Source organism: Topomyia yanbarensis, chromosome 3 (genome assembly GCF_030247195.1).
Source record: "Topomyia yanbarensis strain Yona2022 chromosome 3, ASM3024719v1, whole genome shotgun sequence".
Lineage (NCBI taxonomy): Eukaryota > Metazoa > Arthropoda > Insecta > Diptera > Culicidae > Topomyia > Topomyia yanbarensis.
The window spans coordinates 259,064,812-259,080,379 of NC_080672.1; the positions used below are offsets into that span (position 1 = coordinate 259,064,812).

Here is a 15,568-nt window from a genome sequence, read left to right on the forward strand (position 1 = left end):
TCAAATGGACGTAAGTAACAATGAGAGATTCTCTTTGAGGTCTTTCTCTTCTGTTCATTACTCGGCCATTTCAACATTTACTACTCTACTCTTTGCATAATATTGTAGTAAAAACCGTCGGCTTTCGATATGTACTGGAAAATTAGTACAAAGTGTTGTAATGACGTCGTAATAAACGAAAGAGAAAGTAAACAAAGAGAGGCTCTCAATGTTACTTACGTCCATTTGAAAAAGTACTCGAGAATTGGTGGTTTTATTTTGTTAATGACTTTTGGAATAGGATCTCTATCTAGATTCCTATACTATTATAAGGAGACAATACAGTGAGATGAATATTATTTTATGTTTTTTTTTAATTCAGAAATAATTCTATTTTCATTCTGGCGCAATTTTCATGAATGGGTGTTTTTACGCATTTTTTTGTTACAGTTCTGCGAAAAATAATGGGTAAAACATACCCAGGTTGACGTACAAGCACAGAGAACAGACGTCCATCTTCAGCATTCAACTTGTGTAAAATCTCTAACGGTTTCGAAGGTAGTTTGGATATCTAAACCAGGTGCGCTACTGTTGTCATGTTTTTTTGTGGCTGAGTGCGACAGAATTGACAGCGGTTATTCATCTACCCAGTCAAACTAGTCCGGAACCGATTCGGACTTCCAGCATGAATTCCAGCTCAAATGCGTCAACCGATAGAGTCGGAATCGGTTGTTTTCTTTGAGCTAGATTCCATGCAGAATCCATCCAGGATTTCGAACCGGTTGCGGAATCGATTTGACGGATAGTTGGGATAGGTTGGTGTGGCGGCGCTAGTGTTTTAGTATATTAAATCAAATGTTTACACACGTTTTTTAAATATTTTTGTTCGATCATGGATGTCTGTTCTGTGTGGTACAAGGTACAAACTCTTCACCCATTTAATCAGTTATTCCACTTTTATTGAAAATGCGTAGTTTTCTACACATTAATGGGTACTTTATTTTATCAGTGCACACAAATTCCATTGAATACTTTACAGTGACGTTACAAATGAACTGAGTGTTCATTTTTGACAGTTCGCTTGTACTGTTTACATCGAGTTTAGAACATAAAGCTTATTGAGTTCTATGAGATGACGACACGAATGAACTCACGATGAATGAAGTTCATATTTGACAATTCTTGAGCGTTTTTTCAAAACGTCATATCTGCAATGAGTTACTCTCTTTATTTACTTTCTGTTCTGTTAAGAATTTGGTCACTTTAACATTTATCCCTCAGCTCTTTGCATAAAATGCTAGTTAAAACCACCGTCTTTCGATCTGTACTGTAAAATAAGTGAAAAGTGTTATAGTGACGCCGTAAAAATCGAAAGAGAAAGTAAACAAAGAGAGTAACTCATTGCAGATATGACGTTTTGAAAAAACGCTCAAGAATTCTCGGTGGTTTGTTACTTTGTCAGTCGCGTGAGTGCGAGTGCAACGGGTGCTCATCTGTTACATTCGAACTTACGTAACTACCATGTAAACAAACCACCGAGAATTGTCAAACGAAGTTCATCCAGCTCATTTTGTGGGGTTATGTCGGTTGGTGTAAAACCTAATTATTGCCCTTTAAAACAGTTGACACCATAAGACTTTCTAGAATAAGGTCATTACATACTGCCACAAAAAAGAGACTACACAACTGGGGTCTGATACGAAAACCATTATGCGAAACCTGTAATACGGCGGAGGACCTATCCCATGTCCTCTTCGAATGCACGAACTACAATTCATCCCGTCGTAAATATCCGGTACTTAACAATAGTTCAGATATTATTAAAATAGCAAGAACAAAGCCTTATAATGAGTACAAACAAATTGCCAAATACCTAGAAGAAATAAAAATAAATGTTTGAGTCATAGCAGGAGTGAAAATGTACCAAAACTTTACATAATTCGATGTGGTTCGGTATTGCTTGAATCGCGACAACTAAGTAAAAATCACTCTGCTTTCAAACGGGTTCGTTATGTCACTTGACTAATGAAACTTGACAACACTTGGCTATATGGATCAACCTGGTCTGTGCCAAAAAGAGAGAAAAAAAGCTTATTATTTCTATAGGGCTCTTGCTACACACACAGTCAAAGCATCTGTTGGGCACACATTGCATGTTTACATTTGATGGATTAAGACGATTTAAATTAAAATAATATTCTTTTCGATAATAATTCCTTCCAGTTTCATAATAATAATCTGGGACTATATAACTCTATACAAAAAGGATTATTTAAACATTTTTATACATAAACCTGCTTAGAACGTCTGTAGTTTATGGTGGCAACATGAACGACCGTGGTAGTGAAGAATTGTTTCGCTTTCCACACGGGGATATTCGTTCAGATTTTTAAGTTACATATTGAAAAAATAATTATCCAGAACGAGTGGAGAGCAGCAGTTCTGGTCAATTATATGGCAATGCACATTACCAAATGAACTGAAGTAGACCGACTTGGTATCTAAGCATACTTCTCTAAATCCAATTATGTTGAGTTATTCCTGTGGAATCTACCGGCATCCAGGTTTCAAATATAATGTGTTTACCCTTAGAAATAAAACTTAAATTTTTTACAAATTGTATTTTACAAATATTGGGATGGAGAAATATTTGACCCCACTATCTATGATAATAAATCCAAATTCAATATTTCCAAAACCAAAGATTAAGTTTTATAGGGATTAAAATCATTCTTGGACCTTTCTTGTATGCATGAACTTTCTCGACCTACAAGATATTTCACAATTTTGAAATAAGATGCATTTTTTGGAAAAACTCGTTTGGAATATTTGGCTGTGAAGCATAACTTTGACTAAATTTTTATTTAATCCGCGTAACTTTGAACTAGTTACTTCGCTTGCAAATATTACGTTACATGAAGAATGTATAGTTGTGCATTGTATATAGCATTGGATATTTCCTTACTTGCTCGAAATAATATGAATTCATTATTTTAAACAAAATAATCTCGTCGATCCGTATACATTATATGCAGCTGTCATTTTTGCCTGCCCAACGGCTCACCAATACACATGCGTTCTGCAAGCGCCCTATAGCTATCATTGACATAAGGTTGGCCGAAATATTTTTGTAAATTGAGTGAATTACACATTACCTGGGATTGAACTATTATCTGATATTGTAAATTTTTAAGAGTACTTATGCAAAAGGTTGCAATAGAAATAATAAATTTATGTTCTAAATATTTACAAGAGAAGGGTTCCTAACACATTGGAATATATTGCAACAATTTCACATAAGATCTATTTACAGAATTGTTAATAAGCGAAACCATTTCAGATATTGTTTGTTTAACATTCGAACCATTAACATGACCATCAACATGTACAATATCACATATGGTTACAGTATTGGAATTGTTCTTTTATATTTTAACCATTCAATGCGTCGTTACTATTGGGGAGATTGTAGAACTATTGTTATATTCATTGAATAAAATCAAAGTCCAAATTGTAGGAACAATACAAAAGTATCAGCTCTAATGGTTAATATATCCCATAATATAGGTTTATTGTTTGGACTATGTGACAAATGGTTTTTAACTATGCGGCAAGTAACTCGCTGTTTACACAAAAATCATGGTTGCCCAAACGAGCAGACAAAATAACTTGGTCCCGGTCAAACCATTCGGAATTTGATTCGGAATCCTGAATGGAGTCAGTATGGATTCCAAATCAAATGCAACAACCGATTCTGAGTCGGAATCGGTTGTTGCATTTGATTTGGAATCCATAATGACTCCATTCAGAAATCCGAACCGGTTCCGGAATGAGTTTAACGGGGTAAACCTTGTAGCTAAATTTACGGTTTTTCTTTCCGCGTGTCTTTATATTTAAAGTATCGTCTTTGGACGTGACCTCTCTCTCATAGATGAGTGACTTATTCGGTGTCATATTTACACCATCAGAGATCACACCGCACCGTCGTAGTCATTTTGTACATTTTTATTGGTAGCCGGACAGTAACAGCTAACAACTGATTGCGTTTACTTTTAAATTGTGTTTTATTAACGCATATATTACATTATAATATTAATTCGCTGATATTTAGAAGCAATGAGTACTCCAATAAAGGTAAGGGTAACCATATTTCATCAATCATGCTCTACGAACTACCTTTACATTTTAGATCGGAATAATCGGTGGTTCTGGATTGGATGACAGTCAAATAATCGAAGCTCGGTCGGAAAAAGTGGTAACCACATATTTTGGGAACCCATCAGATGTCCTGATTGAAGGCAAAATAGCTGGAGTTGATTGCGTTCTCTTGTCAAGACATGGCCGGAACCATTCAATTATGCCCTCAAACGTTAACTATCGCGCGAATATTTGGGCTATGAAATCGCTAGGCTGTACGCATTTAATCGTATCTACAGCAACCGGTTCATTGCAGGAAAAAATATGCCCGGGTGACATTGTCATACCGGATAATTTTATTGACCGCACAACAAAGCGAACTCAAACATTTTACGACGGAAATGAACTGCTTGTTGGAGTTTGTCACATACCGATGGAACCGGCGTTTTGTAGTCGTACTCGTGAGATACTAATTGAGACGGCTAAGGAACTGGGTATTGGGGTACACGATAAAGGTACCGTTGTGACTATCGAAGGACCACGATTTTCGAGCAAAGGCGAAAGTAATCTGTTCCGTCAGTGGGGCGCCGATCTGGTAAATATGACATTGGTTCCAGAAGTTGTACTTGCGAAGGAAGCTGGATTATGCTATGCCGCTATTGCTATGGCCACTGATTATGATTGCTGGAGGGACAGTGGTGAAATTGTTAATGTGGCAGATGTGATGTCCACTTTCAAGAAAAATGTCACAAAGGTCACGGAGTTGATTACAACAGTCATTCCAAAGATTGCTGCTATCGATTGGACTGAAACGATTGAAGATCTGAAAAACGTCGTCAACGGAAGTATCATGCTACCGCACTCTGAATAAATAGGATTTTTTTTTCACTGTTAGCTTTAAGCGCAAAAATTTTCCACTTTTCAACTTGCATTTGAAACTTAATGTGTCAATAAGACAAACAACTATTAGAATAACTATGGTGTCATATTCATTTGAACCTAGTCAATTCGGGAAGGGTGTATAATTTGTAAACCAAACCTATAAGATTTTAAATTGATCCCAAAACCTATATCAATTCAGATGGACGAAATAAAAACATTCATGGAAACTTATGCTAAATAGGCCCTTCTGTATTCAATCCGGATTTTCGGGTACTAATTCAATGTATGTACATATCTCACGTTAATTTGTATAACCTATCTTCATTTAATTAATGACTCGTTTTCCGACAGTTCATAACCCGTCCAGGTGCAGCTTGATTAGCTTCTTTTGTGGCAGATCTACCGAATCTAAAACATTCGTAACTATTCCGGTAGCAACCGTTTTACCATTCTCTCGAATCGTAAAGGTCTGTCCGCAAGTCATGACCATTTTTCGCAGTAAAGTTAGCCTGATTGCTCCATGATCTCCTGGCAAAAGCATTTCTTGACCGACAAGATCCACCCTGCATGGCACATTCCACGTTTTGCTGAACAATTGTTGAATATACTTTGATGTCAGTGGTTTCGAGCGACCGCCTTCGTTTTTCGCCAGCAGGTACATAGTGCCATCAAAATGATTTGAAATGCGTGCACTTCCAGCAGCACAAAGAAGCATACCTCGTTGTACTGTGGAGATTTTGACATTTCTCAGCAAGGCGCCAATATTGTCACCAGCTTTTGCGCTGCCGACATCTTTTTGGAATACTTGAAGTCCACCGATAGTAGTTTTAATATGTTCATCAAATCCTAGCAGTTCTGCCTCGTCATTTTTGCGTAGAGTTCCTTTCGCGAGGGTTCCCACAACAACTGTTCCTCTTCCAGGTACCGTAAAAGCATTATCAATGGGTAACAGGAAGGGGGACACAAAATCTCTCGAGGGAATAGGAAAGTAATTATCAATAGTATCCAAAAGCCGTTGTATCGATGGTTCTCCCATCGCTGACTGATCTCCTTGTAGAGCAAGAAGTGCAGAACCGACCACCACCGGACTATTGATGCCATCGAACCCGAAATCGCTCAACAGCTCTCGTAACTCTATTTCAACCAATTCAATCACTTCTTCATCCGCCTGATCGGCCTTGTTGATGAATACAACAATTTTTTCAACTCCAACTTGTCGCGCTAGTAGTAAATGCTCTCTCGTTTGAGGCATTTGTCCGTCCGTCGCCGCTACTACTAGTATTGCACCGTCCATTTGTGATGCTCCGGATATCATGTTTTTAACATAATCGGCATGTCCTGGACAATCAGTGTGGGCGTAATGTCTCTTCTTGGTACTGTAACCAATATGCGCCGCATTGATCGTAATTCCTCGTGCCTTTTCCTCTGGAGCTCGGTCAATCTGCTCATAGGAGACGTAATTTGTGTGCCCGTCCTTCGACAGTACCTTTGTGATGGCGGCCGTTAAAGTTGTTTTCCCATGATCAACGTGTCCTATTGTCCCAACATTGCAATGTTCAGCCGGCTTTGCCTCCGATGAAAGCAATCGACAGCTAGAAGGATGTTTAATGTGTCCAATAACAGTTCGATTTGGTATTATATCAGCAATCGGTTGCCTACGTAAATGCCTCACGGCTGCTGTAAATAACTTTGAGTTGAAACTGTTGTACACACAAGAAAGACCCATTTTTCTGAAATAACAAAATTTTACATAATTTTTCGAGTGTTAAAAATTGCTAATAAATTAAATAATGAACGTTAGTATTATTACTTGTCAAAAGCGCGGAGGTACGAAGATGACACAAAACAGTGATACAAAAATAAGGACTTGATGCTTGGCTCGACTCAAAACTCGTCGAATGCACGCACAGAAAAATTTAGCACATTTTGAAGTAAAAATATCTCGATACACATACACTGATAAAAATCCGAACGTTAATTCTATCTATTTATAAACTCTCGACAAACATATGATTACGGCCTAAAAGTCAACTGTCAAAATTCTCTTTTAAAGGAAATTCCAGACAAACCGATACTCGCCAATCACATATGTTGGTAGTAAACAAAAGAGAAAAGTTTTCTCTTTCATTAACTTTCATTGCTAAGCGCGGCGCACCACGATGGCACTTGTCTATGGAAAAATTATTGTTTAAAGAAGTCGCCGGTCCATTCTTGACGGTTTACGTATATGTGAGCGTCTGTGAATGGTTTCTTGTTTTTTTGGGATGAAATTATCGTACGGAAGAAAGAATGCGTCGGACATGTTGAGTGTCCACCCAGTGAAGACAGTTGGTGCAAGTTGCATCAGGCTGAAATAAAAGGAACTTTAGAAACTCAGCGAAATTAAATGCATTTCTTTCCATCAAAATAGATATTCGTAATGCATTTTGACTGACAAAAAAACACAGTATGAAACTAGAAAAACTCATAGTAAGAGAACTGCGGAGAGAAACACAGCATTTTTGGCAACGTATGCCTCGGCATTGTATGGCAACACGTCCAATGTTATAAGGATAGACAATGTTCGATTGGATTCGTTTTTTGACAGCTAAACGCGAATCCAAAATGGAGTCTCCGCAGTTCTCTTTCTAGAGTTTTTCTATATAAAACCAAAGGAAATTTAACATCATTTTCAAGTGCACTTGCATGTTGAAAAGCAAATCAAATGATTTCCCTTCGAATTTCACATGAAAATCTATTAAAACGCAGTTCATGTGCAATTTCAAATTATATTCATACTACTTTCACATGAATACGTTACGCTTTACCGTTGAATTTTGGTTGCCATGCTGTTGAGTCGCATTGTATCAACTTTCCACGTAACATGTGGAAAACATATAGTGCATATGTAATGTAAAACAATTGATTTCGTCGATTCTTCTACCCATTACATCTATAGGTAAAACTAATCGATATTCACGTGTAATTCATTTGGAAATCTTAGTCAATGGTATTTCTTATGATGTTTATGTGATTTTCACATAATGTTCGCAAGAATTCCACTTGAAAATCACATTGCCCACACTTTACTAGATATTCAAATGGCAAACGTATCCTCACAAAAACGCGACGCGAGACAGGACACAACACTTATTGTCCTTACTAACTTTAAAAAAGGAATAAAAAATTACCTTTTTATCGACCGGTTTCGGGCTCGGTAGATCCCGAATTTTAGTTTGTTGTCCGCTTTCCTGGTTATCGGTTACTAACCCCGTTCAAACCGTCCTAAAACAGCATGGTTACTAAGTCGCATACAAAAGTGGTAACACCTTGAAAGACCTCTTGTGTAATCTAATGTGGTTTTCGTTTGAGGCGAAACTGAGTCAGTTCCTAACCCCAACTGCTGTCAAAATGTATGAACTGACAGCGGTTGGGGTTAGAACCTGACTCAGTTTCAGGTTCAAGCGAAATCGCCATAAAAGACAAAACCAAATCCTCTGTAAAGATTGCCCCGTAGTGTGTATTGGACAAACTCACCGAAAGTTCAAAGTCCGCATTCGAGAACATAAACATGCTGTCGACCACGAAAGAGGCAACGACTCCAGTGTGGCAGCACACACTATAGCCCACAATCACACAATAGACTGGGACAGTGCGAAACTCGTGAAAACTGTACGGAAAGCTGCACACCTGAACGCATGGGAATCAATGTACATAGCTGCTGAACACGCGCTTATGAACGAGGACGACGCGCCAATATCATCACACCTTTTCCACTTGACAAACCTGAAAATTCAGTGAATTTTTTTGTGTTTTTTTAATTGGGTCATTAAGCTATATATAGTTTTCCATTCCATTCGATAAATTTTAGGTCCAATATACATAATATAACATTATTTCAAAAAAAAAATCGTTGTAATACGTAAAAACGATTTTTTTTGTTTTTTAAAATAAATCTTATGTAAACTTGGCAACCATACATAGGAAAACCGCGGTTGTTTACATCTCCTATCAGGACAACACCCAAAATGAAAAAAAAAAAACTATATGCAATGGATGGTGTTTATGTCAAATAACAATAACCCTCTGGGAAAACCGAGAAAACATGCCCTAATTTTTTCTGACAGGGCATCATTTGTCGTGAAATTCGATATGTCAAATTCTTCCTATAGTGTCAAATCCAGACTGTCAACATATTTCTTTATTTTAAATTTTAATATTATTTTCACGTTTCCTGAGTTGGAAAAAAACATTGTTGCAATCACGAAAATCAGCTTTATCGATGTAAGTAATAAAAACGACTTTTTTTTTCTCATTTAATGACCCAATTCTCTTCTCGACGAGTACTGCACGCAGTATGATTGTATTTGTCATCCAGTAATCAGTCGGACATCGTCCTGTAGATGGGCAACATCGAGCCCGAAACCGGTCGACAAAAAGCTAATTTTTAATCCTTTTTTAAAGTTAGTAAGGACAATAAGTGTTGTGTCCTGTCTCGCGTCGCGTTTTTGTGAGTGCGAATCGAGTCCTTACGTTGGCACAGCCCCAAAAACAAGTGAAACTTATCCTTTTCATGTGGTTTACAATTGAATCAATTCAAGTGTTTTCCACGTAATGTTAACGTGTCTAGTTTTTTCAGTGTACAAAATAACAGCCCTAGATTCAACAAAACATCGAACAAAGTGGATCAGCGTAGGACGATTGTTAAGTAATCTTTTCTGCGAGGGAGTGCAAAGTTGATGCAAAATTGGAAATTAAATGCATTTTTTCTAAGTTGATGCAAATTTGTTATATTCCTAGAGTGATCTGCCCCTAGCCTCAGAGGCTAAAATCTATTGATCTGGTCACCAAATTATTTCGATTCGCAGGTCTAGATCACTGATTGCCAACCAAACATTCATCGAATATATCGACAATTCCAGAAGTCCCGGATTCCGGGTATATTGCACAATTAAAATCACATTCTTCGGTGATGACTGAACCGATTTTCTCAAACTAAGTCTCAAATGGAAGGCATGATATGCAGTTGAGTATTGGGTCATTAAATGAGAAAAAAAATCTTTTTTTATTACATACATCGATAAAGCTGATTTTCGTGATTACAACAATGTTTTTTTCCAACTCAGGCAACGTGAAAATAAAATTTAAATTTAAAATAAAGATATATGTTGACAGTCTTGATTTGACATTATCAGAAACATTTGACATATCGAATTTCACGACAAATGATGCCCTGTCAGAAAAAATGAATACATGTTTTTCCGGTTTTCCCGCAGGGTTATTTTTATTTGACATAAACACCATGCAATGCATATAGTTTTTTGCATTTTGGGTGAAAAAAGATTGTGTTTCTTCATTTAATGATCCAATTCATATTCCGGAATGTTTTTAGTGAAATAAATGTGTTAAATGTAGCGCTTCTTCCATTTAGCATTAATTAGTTTGTGTCGCAAAGAGGTTAGTTTACGAATTTTTGAAGGTAATCTCTGATGTATTCAATCACATTATGTAATGATTTTTTAGTTACTGGCAACGTAGTATGCGTGCGCTTTATCGGCTTTTTTTTCCAGTGGTGTATCCATTTTCTGTTTTATGTGAACGAAGTTATCAAAAAAAATGAACGACAAAAAGAACACTAATGACATACTTTGTCACAAAAATCAACTTTAAACTGGAAGGAAACAACCAACTTTCGTGAACCGCAAATGTTTTTGTTTATTTTTTATATAAAAAACAACAATCAGCGTTTTCCTCGGGTAATTTTTGCCAGTTGTCAGTTGCCCCAATTAACAGATACGATTCGCTAGTTGTGGCGCAGTCGTGACCCAACTAACGAATTTGCGCTGTAAATTGTTTCCTGTTTATTCTATCGTTAGTCTCACATAGCCTCTCTTTTTGCCTCACATAGTTTAAATGTACTGCACTAAATTATTAAAGCTGCATTTGGCAGTACCCCATGGTTGCATTTGACGTTCGATTTTTTGCTATTTCCATGTCTCGTCTCAGATTTGAAGTATTGTCGTCGAGACTGCACTATTATTTCTACCTCGAGTTCGACGAGTTTCAATTCGAATCAATACGACAGGGGACACCTGCTAAGTTTTTGGTAGCGTGTATATTATATACATAATTGTCAAACTTCAGCCGCACCAAATTGCTGGGAAGGAAAACGTAAACACTTCTTAACAATTATTATTTGTTACTAAAAATTAGTTTTACAGGAGAAGTAATAATATTGGCCTATTTTTATCAATAATTCGTAACAATTAACAGTAGGACGCAAAAAGTTAAAACTTGCAATTCAAGGATTTTCACGGCGATTTGATAAAGAAAACCAGCAGTGGAATTGAGCAATCTGGTCCAAGATGACTGACCCTACTTTTGTTGAAATTAATGAAATTAAAGGTTTTGTCACTTTTCTACAGAATGTAAGTATTGATTTACATCTAGTATTAATTATGATAAATTTAATATTTGGCGTGATTTGTTTTGTAACAAATGAGCAGTCGCGTGGGTGTATAACGTATCAGAAAATAGCTAGTTTTACGTTCTAGCTGATAGAAAATATATCAGTATTTTATCAATCTCTCCAAAATCCAATATGGATAAAAAAAATTAAATCTGGATTTAACTTTTTTGCAGATCGATTGGTTTGATCCCTGGCTCATCGGGTTGATAGCATTTCACATTTGCATTACATCAACGGCATTGCTAACTAGAAATTGCGGCAACTTTCAAGTGTTCTTGTTCCTAGTTTTGTGTAAGTGAGCATAACAAATCATATCATTGTTAGATTGATGTACAATACATCACGTTATTTTTAGTGTTGTTAGTATATTTTTCTGAAAGTATTAATGAGTATGCTGCTATCAATTGGAGAATATTTTCAAAACAACAATATTTTGACGATAAAGGACTATTCATATCAATAGTATTTTCGGTGCCAATTCTTCTCAACTGTATGCTAATGGTGGTATGTATCAAATTTGTGCCAAAGTACTAAGAAAGCGTTTTGCAATTATCTTATAACATTGTAGGGAAGTTGGCTGTATCAATCCACCCAGTTAATGACTCGTCTTAAAACGGCTCAGTTGCGGCAGCAGATTCGTCAATCGAATAGTCGTCATAGGATAAAACAAGACAAGGAAGAATGAAAATTTACCCCAAATTTGTGCTATTCCCAATCAATCGTGCACTAAAGTTTTGTCGGTGTGTTGTAGTACCTATTATTGTTGGGCGTTATTCTACAAGGATAAAATAGCAGAACTTCAAACATCACCTTATAAAATACACACAGCCACACATTTTAGGCGATGAAGGAATAACCAGCTATTTTGCTTTTCATCACAGATTCTTAACTGAGAATGTGTTGAAAATAATTTATAAAGGTAAGAAGTTAACGACGTTCAATTTTTCGGGGTCTAGTGTCATCAAACATAGGTTTGTCTTATAGAGTTTTGAACGCTAAGTTAATAAATCATACACCATCGCTTTGTTAGGAATATTGCTCAATGGGATTGCTTTGCGACAGTTCAGAACTTTAATTTGGCGTTCAATCCGTTCAATACGAAATGTAGACTAATCGTCGTTGTGCTATCTTATGAGAAGCACCATTTAGCACATTTCGAGAAAAACGATTTTAAAGTTTGAGGTTGAATATTTTGAGAGTTATAAATGGTAGATACAATTCAGAAAAGACAATTGATGCTTCTATTTATTCTGTATTTGTCTCCCAAATACCACGAAGATATATTGCGAGTTTTTACATAGAAACAAAAGTCGCACTCCCACGTGTCATAGGCGTGTTTCGACGACAAAATTTGAATGGGGTCATAATCGTGCATGGGAAATTATCCATACCAATAAAGCATGAATTATTACCTTTTATTCATATAATTTGGTCTATAAACAATCGGTGAGCTGCATTATGAAGGAAATAAGTCAAGGATTCTAGAAAAATAGTAATTTCGGTGTTGCCAAATATGCTATATTTCCAATTTGAAACTTAAGCTGCATTTTCTCACCTTTCGTGTATTTTTATTTTGAAAACGATTATGCCATTGCGATTCTCAAAAACACTCAGGTTTTTTACGCGGTATTTTTTACGCGGATTTTGAAATTTACGCGGTTTTCAGTTACGCGGATTTTGAAATTTAAGCGGTTTTTATTTACGCGGCCTGTATCCCCCGCTTGGAAAAACCTGAGTGTACTTTTACACAGAAAACATCTAACACATCATGATAACTTCTCGATAAACATATGATTACGGCTTAAAAGCCAACTGTCAAAATTCTCTTTTTAAGGAAATTCCGGACAAACCGTTACTGGCTAAACACAGTTCATAGCAATTAATGAAAGAGCAATCTTTTCTTTTGTTTACTACCAACATCTGTGATTGGCGAGTAACGGTATGTCCGGAATTTCCTTTCAAAGAGAATTTTGACAGTTGGCTTTTAAGCCGTAATTAAATGTTTGTCGAGACTTGAACCAATCCCCTGACACCGTCATTTGAAGCAAAAAACAATTTCTCAGCACGTTTCTCGCTATGTTTCAGTAACCAAGCAGAATGTCAAAATTCTGTAAACGCCACTTTATAGATATTTTTTAGACAAGTAATTTGGCATAGGGACCATTCATAAATTACGTAAAGCTTTTAGGGGGGGAGGGGGTACGACAAGTTGTGACATAGGGGGGAGGGGGAGTAAGATAGATCGTAACATAACATGTTTTCACCGACGAAAAAAAAATTCAAGGAATTTGTTACGTAGTATGGGAGGGGGGATGGAGAAATTTATGACACTTTGTTACATGGGAGTCAATTTTGGGCAATTTTTGTGTTACGTAATTTATGAATGGTCCCATATCTAACTAAGTTTACCTCAAAATGGCGTTTATCATAAGATAGCACAACAGCGACGTTATAAGAACTGTACAGATGTAAATAAAATACAATTATTTCTTTTTGCTGCCGACAGCGAAGCCAATAATAATGGCTTAATGGTGTGATTGAAAAATGTTATGAATTTTATTATGTAACAATCAGACAGTCAGACATATGTCAATCGGATAGTTTTTTTATGTGCACCTCATTTGCTAAAATAATTACCCAAAAATATGTTGCCGATCACAATTTATTGTGTGATGTTAGTCGCGTACAAGTAGATATTTAGAGATAAGCGACTAAATGTCGGTATAAATCAACGTAAAATAAACATATGCAACTATAGACAACAGACTGCATCGAGCGAATTATTTAAATTGGTCTATGATGAACTTTATATACTAGTCGTGAGAAACTGCCGGGTAACAGTACACTGGTTTATTATCCACGATATAAGGCTTGTAAAGCGACGAGCTCAGACGGTGCCAGTGGCTGAGTGGCAAGCGTGGCCGCTTCTCACACCAGTGGATCTGGGTTCAATCAACGACACGACTAGACACTTGCATTTCAAAACTGTATCATAAATATGACTACCCCTCAGTGACTCAGGTAACTGGAAAAGTCAAATTTGACATTTGATATGAAAATGTATGAAACTAGCAACATTGACGAAAACTGTTATTTTTTCGTTGTTATTGGTGCAACCCCTGGTTACGCAGTGAAAAAAATATGTGAGAACAAAACAAGCCGTTAGCAATATGGTAAGTGTCGTTGGTTCAATCCCAGCCGAGAAGCTTTTCTGAGGTAAAAGGGGTGTAAAGCCAGCCGGTGGCCGCGATCCGCGAGCTTATGGGCCGATATCTAGGGTTCAGATGCTGGAGTCATCTCTCCCCACTTTTAATTTTCCCAAATATTTTACCTTGATGACAAATAATCTGCAAGATTCTACTAATAGAAGCACACAATTTTTTTATCTTCTATTTTTGTGAAGCAGCTTTAATAGGTTACTATGGTTAATATAACCATGCGTATTAAACTTTGCAATGTACACCCGCAGATAACGGACAATAAGGTTCGAAAAAAATTAAAGGGTTGTGTACAGGACACGACCACGGTGACATTAAAAATGTAGCTTTTTTCAAGAGCGTGCAAATGAATTTCATCTATCACACATATCGACTCACGTTCTTGTTCACTCGCCTGTTTTCATATGTTACAATTTGCTATATACCCTCCCCATCAAAACATAATTTATTGAAGGTCTTTCAACGGTAATCTATTAATTAATCAAGTATCTCACTAGGTGATTGGCATTATTTGGCTGATCCATCTAGTAAAAATAAGCTGGTTTGTCCAGAAAATATATTCAAAAGAAAAGTTCCATATTGAGAGCTGTGATGAAGAAGCCCATGCCCGCCAACGGAAATATACAGATTCTCCATGAAATATGAAATTTCATTTTCCATTTAAATTTTCAATAATGTACTAATGAACTTAAGTAAACCATCTTAAGTTTAAGTATTTCTTGATCGATAAGTGGTGGAAAAAATGAAATTATTTGATAAATTACATTGTTATGCAACGTTCGCACTACCAGTTAAAACGGGTTTTTATGCTATCTTGGTGACATTTTTCTTGTTGCTAATTATTAAAACGTGTTATAACTCTGTAGTGCAAACATTGTATTATTAAACCAATTCTGCAGCGTTT

The 15,568-nt window shown here is 36.5% G+C and overlaps 3 protein-coding genes across 4 annotated transcripts; 2 read left to right on the forward strand and 1 right to left on the reverse strand.

Annotated features, from left to right (window-relative positions):
• Positions 1–3,953: 3,953 nt before the first annotated feature.
• Positions 3,954–5,229, forward strand: LOC131690654 (S-methyl-5'-thioadenosine phosphorylase). Its single transcript, XM_058976587.1, has 2 exons — positions 3,954–4,113; positions 4,169–5,229. The coding sequence occupies exons 1-2, from the start codon at positions 4,096–4,098 to the stop codon at positions 4,985–4,987; spliced, it is 837 nt and encodes a 278-aa protein (XP_058832570.1). The 5' UTR covers positions 3,954–4,095; the 3' UTR covers positions 4,988–5,229.
• A 70-nt stretch (positions 5,230–5,299) lies between these two features.
• On the reverse strand, positions 5,300–6,820 carry LOC131690653 (elongation factor Tu). Its single transcript, XM_058976585.1, has one exon. It carries the CDS (start codon positions 6,722–6,724, stop codon positions 5,351–5,353), a length of 1,374 nt encoding a protein of 457 aa, XP_058832568.1. The 5' UTR covers positions 6,725–6,820; the 3' UTR covers positions 5,300–5,350.
• Positions 6,821–11,001: 4,181 nt separating this feature from the next.
• Positions 11,002–13,639, forward strand: LOC131691358 (transmembrane protein 18). 2 transcript variants are annotated; one of them, XM_058977680.1, is made up of 5 exons: positions 11,002–11,148; positions 11,199–11,405; positions 11,620–11,737; positions 11,802–11,950; positions 12,015–13,639. In XM_058977680.1, exons 2-5 carry the CDS (start codon positions 11,343–11,345, stop codon positions 12,129–12,131), a joined length of 447 nt encoding a protein of 148 aa, XP_058833663.1. In that variant the 5' UTR covers positions 11,002–11,148; positions 11,199–11,342; the 3' UTR covers positions 12,132–13,639. The 2 variants fall into 2 exon arrangements, with proteins under 2 accessions (XP_058833663.1, XP_058833662.1); XM_058977679.1 differs by having other exon boundaries at positions 11,127–11,405.
• Positions 13,640–15,568: the final 1,929 nt, after the last annotated feature.

Excerpts from the sequence above, each read along its gene's own strand:
- LOC131690653 (XM_058976585.1), bottom strand. The coding sequence starts at position 6,724 with ATGGGTCTTTCTTGTGTGTACAACAGTTTCAACTCAAAGTTATTTACA.
- LOC131691358 (XM_058977680.1), top strand. The coding sequence starts at position 11,343 with ATGACTGACCCTACTTTTGTTGAAATTAATGAAATTAAAGGTTTTGTC. Across the intron at positions 11,406-11,619 it reads TTGTCACTTTTCTACAGAAT|ATCGATTGGTTTGATCCCTG; the intron begins GTAAGTATTGAT and ends ACTTTTTTGCAG. Across the intron at positions 11,738-11,801 it reads GTTCTTGTTCCTAGTTTTGT|TGTTGTTAGTATATTTTTCT; the intron begins GTAAGTGAGCAT and ends CGTTATTTTTAG.